At 49.6% G+C, this 13,973-nt stretch overlaps 3 protein-coding genes across 8 annotated transcripts in view; 1 reads left to right on the forward strand and 2 right to left on the reverse strand.

Annotated features, from left to right (window-relative positions):
- LOC104939388 (NACHT, LRR and PYD domains-containing protein 12) overlaps window positions 1-13,973 on the forward strand; it is a 119,892-nt gene that overhangs the window by 14,345 nt on the left and 91,574 nt on the right. The gene's annotated exons all lie outside the window — the stretch shown is intronic.
- Window positions 824-9,516, reverse strand: LOC104938213 (atlastin-2). 2 transcript variants are annotated; one of them, XM_010754571.3, is made up of 14 exons: window positions 9,395-9,516; window positions 7,089-7,363; window positions 6,150-6,284; window positions 5,862-5,966; window positions 5,722-5,772; window positions 5,218-5,274; window positions 4,867-4,959; window positions 4,648-4,786; window positions 4,323-4,450; window positions 4,180-4,236; window positions 3,576-3,647; window positions 3,056-3,487; window positions 2,854-2,868; window positions 824-2,639 (listed from the first exon to the last, which is right to left on the reverse strand). In XM_010754571.3, the coding sequence occupies exons 1-14, from the start codon at window positions 9,441-9,443 to the stop codon at window positions 2,529-2,531; spliced, it is 1,719 nt and encodes a 572-aa protein (XP_010752873.2). In that variant the 5' UTR covers window positions 9,444-9,516; the 3' UTR covers window positions 824-2,528. The 2 variants fall into 2 exon arrangements, with proteins under 2 accessions (XP_010752873.2, XP_010752874.2); XM_010754572.3 differs by lacking the exon at window positions 2,854-2,868.
- The window catches only part of LOC104938214 (heterogeneous nuclear ribonucleoprotein L-like), a 10,054-nt gene continuing 7,750 nt past the window's right edge, over window positions 11,670-13,973 (reverse strand). For both annotated transcript variants that reach the window (XM_027282687.1, XM_027282689.1), the window contains 7 exons: window positions 13,806-13,865; window positions 13,500-13,729; window positions 13,306-13,427; window positions 12,968-13,166; window positions 12,571-12,628; window positions 12,381-12,479; window positions 11,670-12,099 (listed from right to left, as the gene is read on the reverse strand). In XM_027282687.1, coding sequence (XP_027138488.1) covers window positions 12,044-12,099; window positions 12,381-12,479; window positions 12,571-12,628; window positions 12,968-13,166; window positions 13,306-13,427; window positions 13,500-13,729; window positions 13,806-13,865 — 824 coding nt within the window. In that variant the 3' untranslated portion in view covers window positions 11,670-12,043. The remainder of the gene's footprint in view (window positions 12,100-12,380; window positions 12,480-12,570; window positions 12,629-12,967; window positions 13,167-13,305; window positions 13,428-13,499; window positions 13,730-13,805; window positions 13,866-13,973) is intronic.

Consider the following 13,973-nt stretch of genomic DNA (forward strand, 5'->3'; position numbering starts at 1 on the left):
CAGACGTCAATAAGAATATTTATGTATATATCAAATCAAGTGAAACCAACTCATTCGACTTTGTACAAATACAGTACATCATGTTCAACATAAACATGATTCTGTCACTCCTGTTCTTTTACTTTTTAGAACAAGTTACCTTCATGCTTTAGGTGACAGAACAGAGTATCTGAACTTTATGAAGCAATCAGACTAAAAACTTTAATATTTGGTTGTATCAAACATTTGAGGGGAAGTCCATGTTATAATCACGTTTCTCCAATATGATTATAATTATGAACAGATGTGTGTTATCTTATTTGACGGCTTGAACTTAATCAATAAACATCGACTGAGAATCTGAACAGTGTCATCTGGTGTCTAAATTTAGTTTCCATGACGATCAGTGAAGACCGATCGGCTTGTCTGTTTGGGATCGTCCTGCTGGTCCAAACATGAACTGAAGGTTGAATCTGACCTCACAGCACACATGTAGTACTTTGTAGTTCTTGATTCAAAAATATAAATGTGGTGAAAACAAAAGATTTGGACTCAACTTTAACTTCATTAGATAAACGTAAAAGGTCCTTTGGAGTGGTCGTTGGAAATCAACGCACAAATACATTCATGAACTTTAGAGTATTTAATCCACTACAGTTACCTGATAACTTTAGTTACTTTGCAGAATGATACAAAAACAAGCTGCAGAAGTGATTTTCATAACACATGGACTCTGGATCAGAACCTCAGAAGAATAACCAACCTGCTCCCATGTGAAGGATCTGAAGTCTTTAAACTTCTGCACAATGAAACACATTAAACCAGAGACGGACAGCGCTGTGCGTGTGTTTGAAGGAGTTTGGTTTAATATTGTACTGAAAAATAAATTAACGAAAATAACTTTAAAATGCAACAGAAGAAAGAAAAGAAAAGATCCAGATTATAAACATTCGTTGCCAGCAGGGGGTGGAATCATCGCAGTGCTCATGTCAGATTAAATTTACAAATATTTATATAAAAAAGGAATTTATTAGACATATCCACAAATCACGAAAGCATTCCTTTACATCCAGTGAGCTGAATCTGGTCTACCACCCAAACCGTTGTTCTTCCAGCTACAAAAAGGTCTAGACAAATTTATATTTATATATGTATATATTTCATACACATGCCCTATGTGTGGATGAAGCTGTAAAAAACTAAACTGTACAAAAACAAAAAGCACACGGTGGTGATGATGTCGTGGATGGAATGATTAAAAGAAACGGTGAATCTTTCATTCAGAGATTTTGGCTTCAAAACTAAAAGTTGGTTTGATGTTGGTGATACGACAGCTGAAATGATTTTTAGTGTTTTACGACGAGGAGGAGGAGGAGGAGGAGCTTCATGATGAGGAGGAATGACACGAGTTAAATAATCTACAGGAGAAAAACATTAAAAAGCTTCAGTCTCTGAAACTCTGGCAGTCAGATCGAGAGGACCGACGACGAGCTACGTGGGAATAATCTTTAATTTTTTTTAGAGGTCGATCTCGTGTTTGTGCGTTAAATACAGCTGGAGGAGAAAGTGTCGGGACTACAGCTTCTTCAGATCCGTCTGAACAAAAAACACAAAACAAGAAGTCAATACTGAAAGTCATGATCGTCAAAACAACGATAGAATAATGAAGGAAAGATCATCAGGCCGTGATCTGTGGCGTCTGCAGGACAACGTGCCTGAACCGCCTGGAATATTTATCTCAACCCGCTGGATTCAGATAAAGTGTTAAACACGTCGAGGTGAGCTCGTTCTTCAAACGACACTGATCAAACTTCTGAAATCTAAAAACATTAAATCATCTTAAAATCACAGATTCAGTCACACAGACGATCTGAAGAGGACGACTGCAGAACAGGTCGGACAAACTACGCGAGCTGTTCGTGGTCAATTTTGTCACGTGGTGACGAAGAAGACTGTGCGATTCAGTCAAAAGCTCCGGGAAGAACTCAGTGAAGATTCCAGATCTATTCATCAATGTCAAGTTTTTGGTGAGATCTAATTTCACGTCAGAGTTTACGGATCGAGTCGACGAGTTTGATTTCCCCGAAGCCGAGCTGCAGCTCGTCAGTCCGCTCAGTCTGAACGCCTCGGCCAGTAAAGCTGTAAACTTTGGTTGTGACTCCTCGTGACGCCGCCCAGCGACAGAAAACAAACCTGACGGAGACGACAGGAAGGAGGGAAACCATGAGGGGAGGAGGGTCTGTGGTCATGCTCTTCATTCATACATTCACATAAATGGGAATCATTAGCGACGAGTCGCCATCCTGCAGGTGAACGCACACCTGGGCTGACACAGAATAATGGCCCCTCCCACCAATAAATACCTTAACCCCGCCCACTGACAAATAAAATACATGACACTGCTTCGTCCGTCTACAGCGAGTCCTTAAACCTACAGCCAGCGCGGTGAGGAGCCGCCACCTACAGTCAGACAACAAGAACTTGATTTGCACGCCGTTTCCAAACCGAGCCGAGGGGGAGGGAGGGGGGAGGCTCCACGTGGCGTGCTGCTAGTTTTTCTTCTTCACGTTGTTGTTTGAGGCGAGCCGGGGCCGCGGCGCCGGGATCAGGTTTCCCAACGGGACTCGACTCCGGGCCACTTCGAAGAGTTTGGAGAAAACCTGGAGGTAGATGAGGAAAAGGAGGAGGTGAGGTCAGGAGAGGGCACGAGCCAAAACATCATCATCGCTGGACCAAACTGATCAGATTTAAAAGATATTCAGTCACGTGACCAGCGGCGAGCCCTGCACGGTAAAATGACGAATATTTAGATCAACACAAAGATGCACGACAAATTTCTTTAAAGAAACGGTCGAGATGATCCTCAGTGCTCACCTTTCGAGGAGTCCTCTGGAAGCATTGAGAGGAAATGAAGAGGAAGTGTTAGAAGAAGAGAAGAAGAAGACATCGGCTCTTATTTTGAAAATATAAGACAGGACGTCTCTTTCAGCCACTAAACCGTCGATGAGGTCATCGACAACCACAGAAGACACGAGGAAATGTAACGTCTGTCGTCAGGTGATCTGTCTGCGCTCACCTGTTCCCAGAGAGTCTCAGCCACCTGGTCGATGATTCCGCCGACCTCGCGGAACTCTCCGGAGTATTTGACATACGCCCAGATGCAGAGCGCCGTCAGAGTGACGCCCATCACCAGGTTACACAGCGTGGCCACCGAGTTGATGCCCACGAAGCCCGTGACCAGCGACACCACGTACATGACGAACATGACGGCGAACAGCGTGGCGGGCGTCCTCGCGGCGTAGAAGATGTTCTTGCCGTCGTTGTGCTTGCTGAAGTTGGCGTAAGCCTCGTCGAGCTCCGCCTCCAGCTGCTCCTGGTAGCGGCGGCAGAAATCCTCGCCGCCCATCTTCTTAACCGAGCGGAAGTGTCGCACAGACGCCTGCCGCAACTCCGCGTGACGGCGCTCCAACTCTGCTGGGGAAATGTAAGGTTTGTCCCCGCCGCAGACCTGCAGACACGCCGAGACCGCATCGAGAGAGAGTTTAATTCATCAAGCCAACTCTGCAGGTCAACAAGAACAGGAAGTGATGCGTTACCTGCTCCATGCTTTTGTTGTACACGTCTTTGGCTCCTGCTACGGCTGCAAGGTTATTAGCTTCAGCTGTTGCCTAGGAAACAGACGAGAAAAACATCTTACTACAACTCTGTGGATCAAACAAAGGTCGTGTGAAGCTTCTTCATGTTCAAACTTTAAAGTTTGTCACGTGACTTCAGAAGAACGTTCAACACGGCGACCTGCAGCGAACTCTTTAGTTACACTCAGACTTCCATCAGCGGCTTCTAAACTTTAACAGAAGCTTCAATAATGCGGCACCATGTTCTTCTGTTTGTGTTGAACCGCTGACGGAAAATCCTAAAATGACGACGTGCCGTCATCAGTGGATCAGAGTGAACCACCAGCACGTCGTTATGATGCGATCAGACTTTACAGGGAATTACAAACATCTTGTTACGGATGGAGCCAGCAGATCACTGGACTGAAACCATGGATCAGGAGAAGACTGAAGGTCCGACACTGCGTAGATATGATTTACTGCTGCACTGTGCCGTTTACATGTTCAGCTTTTAGGCTAGGTTTGACAAGTGCCCTGATGTGAAGTGTGCAGCAGGTGGCGCTGTTACACAGTGAGCTGGACTGACCTGCAGCATGGACTTGGGGTGAGGAAGCTCCTCTCCCTGGTAGATCTTCATGTAAGCCTGGAAAACAAAACGGAGTCGACTTCAGCACGTGGAGAGTTGAACGTCACGCTGAGCCGGTGGACTGAACGAGGACTGAAACTCACTTTGAAGTACTGCAGCAGGTCTCTGCAGGTGATCTTCACTCCTCCGATCTCTTTCTCCACCAGGTTCTCTGGAGACAGCAGCGTGGGGACGAGGTTCACCAGCTCCTTCTTAAAGTCCTCATCGATATCTGAGACAGCAACAGTCAGACGTCACCACAACTCAACCTCATCGCATGTGTCGCTGCACAGCCGAGCGACCACAAAACATCACGGCAATCGAGCCCAGAGAGTTGTCAGTTGCCCTGTCTGGTTTGGGGGGGGCGGGACAGTTGCCCTGTCTGTTGCCCTGTCTGTTGGTCGGTCGGTTGCCGTGTCAGTGTCTCACCTCTGAGCCGTCCGTCAAAGTGCGGGTTGGTGGCCACCCTGAGGCCGGGGTGAGGCAGCAGGAAGCAGCTGATGTTGGAGAAGCAGGAGTGGATGTGCTTCCTGACATTCTGCAGCTCCTCGTGTTGGTTCTGCTTCACCTGAACACAAACATCAACTCATGAACGTCAGAACCGTTCAGCCCGTCACTGATCCACACGACCTGAGCGGTGACACCAACCTGCAGCCGTTTCTCCAGGAAGCTCTGCCCCCCCTCCAGGCCGTACGGATGCTCGTATGGATAACTCCAGTCTCTGATCAGGAACATCAGCGTCTGAACAAAGAACATTCAGGCTGCTGATCCAGGAATGACGTGATCACAGGTCATTAAATAAATGGGTAATTACCTTAACTGTCTTTTAAAAGGGACAAAACTTTTTACAGCTGTGATTTGTTTGCAATGAAAATAAAGTCACCAAGTTGAGGACTTTCACACAGAGTGACACGTCGTCTGTCATTTAAGGAGCTCGCTGTCTCAGACGGTAAACGAAGCCTCTGTAAATCAACCTGAATATTAACGTGAAGCTCACACCTGAAAGGGTTTCTCGTAGACTTCCTCCATGGCCAGTCGCCCGTACTCTGTGAAGAGCTGCAGAGAGGAAACATCCGGTCAGCTTGAAATCGAGTTAAAGCACCACAACAGAGTCATAAAGCTCCATCAGCACAGGAACGAACGTGTGCACGTCTGACTGCTGCAGCAGCTCCATCCGGTCCATCAGAGATGTTCTATTCACGGCTCAGAACTCAAAGCTCAGGCAGCAGGAGGACGAGCGACAAAACAAACTGTAAAAACTTTGCTGTGTCCGAGTCACTGAGCGTGACCCGACCTGCAGAGATCAGAAACATTAGAAACAAACCAACACTGCTCCCACAGACGGACCTGCCCCGACTCGGTCCGACACTCAACAACAACGACACGACGACAACATGAACAACAACAACAACATGAACGACAACAACAACATGAACGACCTTGGAGCCAAACTAACATGCAGTTTCCATGATGTAGCGTAGCGTAGCATGACTGATAACTGACCTGGAGGTGCTGCAGGTCGTCTTCCTGAACGTTCTGGGACAGGTTGTACACCTGAAACACACAAACACACCTGTAAACCACCTGGAACCAACACACACACACACACACACACACACACACACACACACACACACACACACCTGCACAGAGCTGGTCATGGTGCTCAGGGCGAACAGCGTGGCGCAGTCTTTGATGGTGGACTGGCTGTCAAACGCCCCCTGTGTGTCAATTAGCAGAACTGCAACCTGCAACAACAACAACAACAACAACAACAACAGCAGCAGCTGAGCAGAGGACATCAGAGGAACAAGCAGCAGATACATCGTGTCTAAAATCTGATCCAGGTTGAATGAAGTTGTAATGTTCTGGTTCTGTGCAGTGAGGCCCGCACACAGATGTCGGAGCAGCCTCACAGTCAGTGAACTGACCTTGCTGCCGTCTGGTTTCTCCACCACGAACACCTCGCTCCAGGCCAGGATGCCCGTGGTCTCCCTCTCGCAGCCGCCTCGCCAGGTGAAGCCGGTGAGAGGCTCCTCCTCCCCGCCGACCCACGACCCCGCCGACTGGAAAGAGACGAGGTCATCGCACCGTTAACATCACATGCAGAGTCTATTAGACGACATGGTGACGCGTTATTCACGTCACGTGATGAACATTTACTGTGGAAACAAGATATGAAGGCGAGGAGACGCTCGGACTGAAAACAAACATCAGGACTTTAACGTGACGGCGCTCTGACAGCTCTGGAGTCTGCTGACAGGAAAACGTGTCCATGAAATCAGTCCGACTCACTGAGCCGACACAAAGGCCAGAAACGTTGATCCTCTGTGTCATTGTTGACCAGACTGACCTGTGCAGGTGACCTGCCCTTTGTGGGCGGGGCTTATTCTATGCATAAAGGTGGTCTTTATGTGCAGCATAAGCAGCAGAGAGCTCTGCAGAGGCCCCGCCACAGAGCTCGCATTGTGCCTGCACAGAAATCCTCTTTACAGCGTGATCGAACCTCCAGAACGTTCCTGTGCTTACGTAGATTAACACGGCCAAAAGGTCGACACACACACACACACACACACACACACACACACACACACTTTACTTCCATCGATCAGAGCAGCTGAGGAAACTAAAATCATTTGAACGTTTTATTAGTCTGAATAAAGTCTGAGCTGATTAAACTGATCCGAGTTCATTTCATTCAGATTCGTTAGGATCGGTCGGACTTCATATTTTAACTCAAAGCTCCGGATTTATTTTAAGTTTCTCAGTTTGTGTGAATGACTGAAGCTGATCTTCCTCCTCGTCGTCACAGCGATAGTCTGACCTGAACAAAGTGATTTAATAAGTGTTGATCAATGTTTCGACTCCACCTGTTTGTACATGAAGCGCAGCATGAAGTCCAGCAGGAAGGACTTCCCTTTGCGGAAAGCTCCGGCCACGGAGACGACGACCACGTGGAGGTCCTGCACCTCCTCCTGCAGCAGCAGCCGCTCCAGCGCCTCCTCCTGCAGCGAGAACGAGTGCTCCTCCTCATCGGCCACCACGATCTGCACCGGCCTGGCCACGCCAAGATCCTCCTCCAGCAGGTCGTCTTTCTCGTCTTCTTCCTCGCGCCTCATCGTGGAGGACTTGAACCCGTGGCCACCTGAGGACAAAAACACAAGCTCAGCTTCTGACAGCGGATTGGCTGAAGACGGCCATCGCTGGGCTCTGATTGGTCTGCTCGTCACTTTATTTAAATCAACATTAAGCTGACAGAAGGAGCAGCGAGTCTGCTCATCGTCTGTCGAGCTGAACATTCGAACATTAACGTGGACGCACACAGCTCCGAGATCTCTGCAGGTCGAGGTCAGATCTGCAGCTCTCCTTGTATGGCAGCATTCACTGTTCACTGGTCTGAAGTCAGCTTTGTGTAAACACTGGACCACGCGACCACGTGACGCCGTCTTGTGATGCCGAAGCTAACCGGGCGTCCTCATGAGAAGAGGAGTCTTCATTCAGGTCAGCGCCGAGCTCATGTGAGAGCCCCGCGGGCAGCGACACGACGACGCCAACAGAGCGTCACACGATCATCGCGGGGGAGATCTAAGTCTGGCCGGGCGATGACACGTTTTAACCGAGGCTTTGAGTCACAGCAGTGATCCGGGTCAGTCCACGAGCGTGAAGCTCAAACACTGAACCACATGAAACATTAATATTTCACCCACAGAGAGAAAAGTTAAATATCACTGAAGCTTCTCCAGAATCTGAGTCACTGCGGACTGGATTTAAACTCTTAACAAGCTTCAGTATTTTATTAATGAAGCATCAAGTCTTTTATCTGATTACCGACTTTAACGCTCACTAGTTAATTTAACGTACCAAACGTTTCATGGTCAGTCAGAGGAAACAGGTTCGTTCTAAATCCGACTGACTGAAATCGACGCCGCGGATCAAACACGAAGAAGTTTGATCACAGCAGCGGTCGAGCGACGGAGGCGGTGGATGAGAGTGAGCGAGCGTCGTGTCACCTCGTGGTTTACACAAAGAGGAACAGGAAGAGGCGGGGCGACGTCGACAGCTGCTCAGAGAAGACGGTGCATGCATCATATGTGGTGACGCTCATCACCTCAGTCAGCTGACCTGCAGGCCTGTGGCTGAGGAACATTTGAACATCCCTCACCACGTCTGACTGAAACCTGCAGCTCCTCACTCTGAGCTGCTGGTTCTCCTCCACGCTGCTGCAGCTCGGAGGGCCGGAGCTGAAAACGTGAATCTGTAAGAGGAGCAGCACAGCGAGGCGTCACGTGACACGCAGCTCCGCGTCTGCCCCACTTCAGGTGACCACAGTCCAGCTGTGAGGTTACACCCTCAGCCAGAGAGACAGCTGAGCGAACTGTGCACCCTGAACTCAGCAGGCACCGGTCACAATGATAAGCCACGATAACACCTGCTACACCTGCTACACCTGTGCCAGACCCTGCACCTGGACTGTACAAACACCTCTCTAGTCTCAGTGATGGTTCAGCCTGTGTGGGGTTCAGTGTCCTTCACATGCAGACTGGAGGAGCCGGGGATCGAACCTGCGATCATCTGAGTGCTGGACGACCCCACACCTACAGAGCTTCACCTGAAACCATCTCGGGTCATGTGATCTGACTGTCAGGTTAACACAGACAGATGCTGGGCACACCTGAGGGGGGGGGGGGTCAAGGGCACCTCGGCAGCGCAGAGACCTGGCACCTGTCCAGGTACCAGCCCACCCTCCATGCTGGACTCGAACCGGCACCCTCCGGCTGACTGCAGCGTTACCAGCCGGTTCCGTTAGCCGCCGTTAAATAACACGGGACCGTTAGCTCGGAGCGGCTAACAACAAACACCGAGCTGAAGGTGAGAGCGCGAGCCGGCTGCTCCGTGACGGCTCAAACACGAACCCCGCGGTGACCGTGTCCGGTCAGGAGCCGCCTAATCTGCCGGTTCTGCCGGTTCTGCCGGTTCTGCCGGTTCTGCCCGCTCGGACGCGGCGATGATTCGACGGAGCGGAGTCACTACAGCCCGTCACCAGCACAACGACCGAGGCGGTGTTTAAAAAACACCCCGCTCCTCCCGCCGGTCCCCCCCGGTTCCCGCCGTGTGTCCGGTTCCCGCCGTGTGTCCGGTTCCCGCCGTGTGTCCGGTTCCCGCCGTGTGTCGGTACCTGCTTCACAGACGCTGCGCGCGGGACGCTGCTTCTCCTCCGCCGCCATCTTTCCCGCTGTAGCAGGCAGCCGTCTGTCCTGACGTCACAGGACTCCACGGCGCCGCGGTGCTCCGCAGGGTCCTAAAGTACTCCGCCGAGGGCCCGCCCCCTCAGCAGCTATGTGTTGTTCTGTAAGCACGAAAAGACTCATGGGAGTTGTAGTTCTTCTTGTAGCTGAATGCTAAGTGATGCTAACACAGTAGGTTGGGTTTCGTGTGTATATATATATATATATATATATATATATATATATATATATATACACAAAGAGTCATTTGTCAATTGAATAAATGTAAAACACAACACTGAAGCGACACTAAAACTAAACCTGTAACTGTTGTTTGTTCTTAAAACCTTTACAAGACCAAACATGAGAAATAAAAGGTCCAGCTTCGAGAAGACTGGAAACCCGGGGACGCTTTGTGGTCGTCTACAGAGGAAACCGAGTGGAAACCCGCCAAAATAAAATCATATATATCAACATAATGATGTATGTTTCTGGTTCTGGTTATTGATGACAACTTACACTAAAACACAATAGTTTTATGTTCATGTCTGCGACTCCCTGTCATGTTCCTTGTTAAACTGTATGTCTACACCTGTATGTACAATTGAGAGCACAGTGAACCGGAGTGCGTACACACACCTGGCCAATAAAGCGATTCTAATTCTGATTCTGATTTAAATGTGAAACTGTCCTCTCAAGAGCTTCTGTCCATTCTAGGCTACCGTAGAAACATGGCGGACTCTGTAGAAGAGGACCCTCTGTAAGATATGAAATATAATGGAAACACAACAAATCTTATTCTCAGGTGATTACAGACTCATGAAAACATCAATATTATGTTCATTTCCTGTCAGCAGACCATCGTTGTTCCACACTGGACCTTTAAGAGAACTTATTTTAGATTCTGACCTAGTGTGAAATCAGACTAATCCAGCCTGAATGTCAGAACCTGTTTTGGAAATCTTGTGACTCTTCTGTAGAAAATGGATTTGAGCCGGGACAGTCAGCTGCTTCAGTGAAGCCGTCCTCACTCAGTGCATGCTGACTGCAGAGACCTGGTTCCCTCTGTGCTGTGTGTCCTCTGCAGCTGGTTGGGTCACATTTTAATCTGTCTTCACACCTGGATGAGGCTGAGTGCTATCTGATGAGAGGCCGGTCACAAGCTGCACTTATCGTACCATCGATCCTCGCCTAGTCTTTCTAAAGCGACCTGCGTGACAGGTGAAGCTTTGCCCTGCAGTTTGCAGAGCTGTTGTTGGTGCGGAGTGGAGCAGGACGGAGGCTCGCAGAGGATTCACATCTGAAATCATTCAGTCTCTGAATTATTGATGAAAACACTAAACCAGCTGCAGTGTCCTGGATGAAAACTTGTAGCAGATCATGTTCCTGCTTTCAGTTTCTCAGACATCTGACTGTTGAATCTAAAACCTGCACAGAGCAACCAGAGGTCAGAGGTCAGAGGTCCCATACATGCTGAGCACTTGTTGGCTGCTTCACTCTGCGCTCCAACTAATCCCAAATCATCTCAGCTGGGTTCAGGTCAGGTGATTGTGGAGATCAGGTCATGTGACGCAGTTCTCCATCAGTCTCTTTCTTGGTCAAATAGTCCTTACAGAGCCTGGAGGTGTGTTTGGGGTCGTTGTCAGACTGTCTAAAACCTGGACGTAGTCTCTGTGACGTCCCTGCAGACTGTCTAAAACCTGGACGTAGTCTCTGTGACGTCCCTGCAGACTGTCTAAAACCTGGACGTAGTCTCTGTGACGTCCCCACAGACTGTCTAAAACCTGGACGTAGTCTCCGTGACGTCCCCGCAGACTACACAAAGAGGTGGAGCTGAATGAAGGCTGGTTACTGAAATCAGACATCTGTAACCACGCCCACCTGTCAATCAAAGCGTCCATGCTCTTAACCCTGCATAACTTTAAGCCTTAATATAATGTGAACAGGTGAGTTGTATATAAATTCACCCTCAGTACAGTTGTCATGAACGGGGAAATTAGCTACAGAGACCAAAACTGTTTTTTGTCCCAGGCTGTAAACATGTTTATTTCTGCTGTGAAGTTGGACATTTGGACATGGGGACTTATGGAGACTGACTCACTGCTGGACTCTCCTCCCCTGTGATGCCTCAGTAAAGTTGGTGCCTCTGAATATTACGATCTTTAATGCACAATGGAAGTCACAGAAATGTATTAAAAAACAATAAAAAAGCTGAAACACGACACACTGAATCAAACATTTATTCATCATTTAAAATAAATCCAAACTGAAGCTGACCAATCAAATAAAACGCTGATGACTTTGAATTCAGCTGATATCTGTTGTTCAACAACATCCCTCCATCTGTGCTCCACAGTGACGTGATATCTGTGCGGTTATCTTCAGGATATGAAAGAACCTTTTGTGGACGATGAAGTCGGTTTATGTGTGATTTAAAGAATCGGCTCAGTGTGAAGGTTTCCTCTCAGACATAAGAAAAGGTCCAAAAAGTCATTAAGGTGCTTTTCTTCTTCATCCGTTTAGACACCTCTCAGGGTAAAACTCAAATCTTCCGTCCGCCCGGAGGACCAGGCGACTGCGGCGTCCTTCTTGTTTCTGGCTCACAGGTGGGACGAGGTGGAGAAGCAGAGTTTCAGGGTGAACGGGTTGGAGCTGTCTGTAGGTCAGAGAGGAAGAACGAGTTCAAGTCTGACATCTAGTGGTGGATGCAGGTCATACGGCAAATATATTGTGTCTAAAATCTGATCCAGTCTGGATAAAGTTCTGTGGTTCTGGTTCTGTTCAGTGATCAGTGAGGCCCGGACACAGAGGACTGCAGCAGCCTCACAGTCACTCACAGACCGGATCAAACAGGAAGCAGTCCGCTCCGGCGGCGTCAGAAGAGAGAAAGCGTTTGATTGGATGACTGCGTGTCGGCATCGGTTGCTGAGTACTTACTGGGTATTCTGATCTGGTGGTGGTTGAGGACGGTCAGAGCCTCCACAGCTTCAGTTTTACTGTCAAACTCCAGCAGACCGGACAAAGTCTTTGAGCTGGCTGCTGGGACGAAGAGGAGGAGGAAGATGTGTGATTGAAATCTTAGATATAGATTCATATTTCTGTAGAGCTCTTCTGCCGTTAAACTCACGTTTGGCATCGAAGACCTTGAACTTGGTGAAGGCGGGAACGTTGTGTTCAGTGCAGAGCTGCAGATGAGAGAGACACAGTCAGTTTGTTTGCATGTGTGAAGCTGACCAGACCACCTAAAGATGGACGGAGGGAAGGGAAGCTACAAACACAGCACAAGACTTTGAGGGGTTGAAACTGGATCAAGACCAAAGCAGGAGACCGGGTCAAGATCTGGACCACATGATGGTCCCAGCCGCCTCACTGAGCGCTGCACTGCAGAATTTGCAGACTGCTGCGTCAGGCCCGTTTACAGGCCCGAGGCTGCGGGGGAATGCTAAGCCAGTGTCGTGCCAGAACCGGAGCTAGGCGAGCGGGCGATGTAACCGGGCTCAGCAGCCTGTACTCTGTGACCTCACCTTCTGCAGCTGGTGTTGGCTGAGATTGGGCGGGGCGTTGTAGAAGTGCAGGACGGCGGCCGGCGGCTGGATGATGTTCCTACTGCCCTGCGCGCTGCTGAAGCGATTGTTTCTGGTCAGACTGAAGTCCTGGTAGCTGCTGCAGCCGTCGGGCAGCTCAAACACCTGACTGGGAATCACCGCCTGCTGCTTGGACACACTGAGAGCGCAGTGGATAGATGGAGGCACGTGGGAGCAACGTAGGGATGGGAGGAAAACAAACAGAAGGAAGAAGGAGGTCACTCAGGGACGTGACTGCCTTGGTTCTGTCTCCTCGATGTGATTCCATCAGCACTCACCAGACGCTGAGCTTTTTGCCGAACACCTTGATGCTGTTGAGGTGAGTGACGGCTCGGTCCACAGCGTACTCGTCTCCCATCTCCACCAACGCCGTGCCGGCAACGCTCTTCATGAACTTCACCTGCAGAGACAACCCATCAGGTGAGGCTTGTTTGGTTATCAAAGCAGGAGGCGGACAGACGGCGGCGCTCACCTTCTCCACGTTGCCGTAGAGACAGAAGAGGTTGAAGATGCGGCTGCAGTTCATCTTGGCGGGATGGAGGCCGCTCACCATGGCGACTGAGCTGGAGGTTGCATGGGCCAGGTAGGAGGAAGAGGAGGTCTTAGGGAGGAGAACTGGGTAGGAGATCATGTCCTGCACCTCCTCGCCGCGCCTCCGGTACCTGCTGTTAGCAGGCAGAGGCAGTAGGGGGCAGTGTGGGCCTGCAGAGGCACAAACTGGGATTAGAAACCGTGAAGGACTGATGACAGCTGGAGGAGAGGCAGACGGTGGACGGACCGTAGCTGCTGGATGGACGATCTCCCAGGATGGCCTGACGCTGCCTCCCCTTCCCTCGCTCTGCAACACACACACAGGTTTGGCGTGTGTGTTGTGTGTGTGTGTGTGTGTGTTGTGTGTCGTGTGTGTGTGCGTGTGTGTGTTGTGTGTGTGTGTGTGTTGTGTGTT

The sequence above is a fragment of the Larimichthys crocea genome, chromosome X, assembly GCF_000972845.2.
Source record: "Larimichthys crocea isolate SSNF chromosome X, L_crocea_2.0, whole genome shotgun sequence".
NCBI lineage: Eukaryota > Metazoa > Chordata > Actinopteri > Sciaenidae > Larimichthys > Larimichthys crocea.

Excerpts from the sequence above, each read along its gene's own strand:
- LOC104938213 (XM_010754571.3), bottom strand. The coding sequence starts at position 9,443 with ATGGCGGCGGAGGAGAAGCAGCGTCCCGCGCGCAGCGTCTGTGAAGCA. Across the intron at positions 7,364-9,394 it reads GCGCAGCGTCTGTGAAGCAG|GTGGCCACGGGTTCAAGTCC; the intron begins GTACCGACACAC and ends TTTTGTCCTCAG. Across the intron at positions 4,787-4,866 it reads TCCTGGAGAAACGGCTGCAG|GTGAAGCAGAACCAACACGA; the intron begins GTTGGTGTCACC and ends GTTTGTGTTCAG.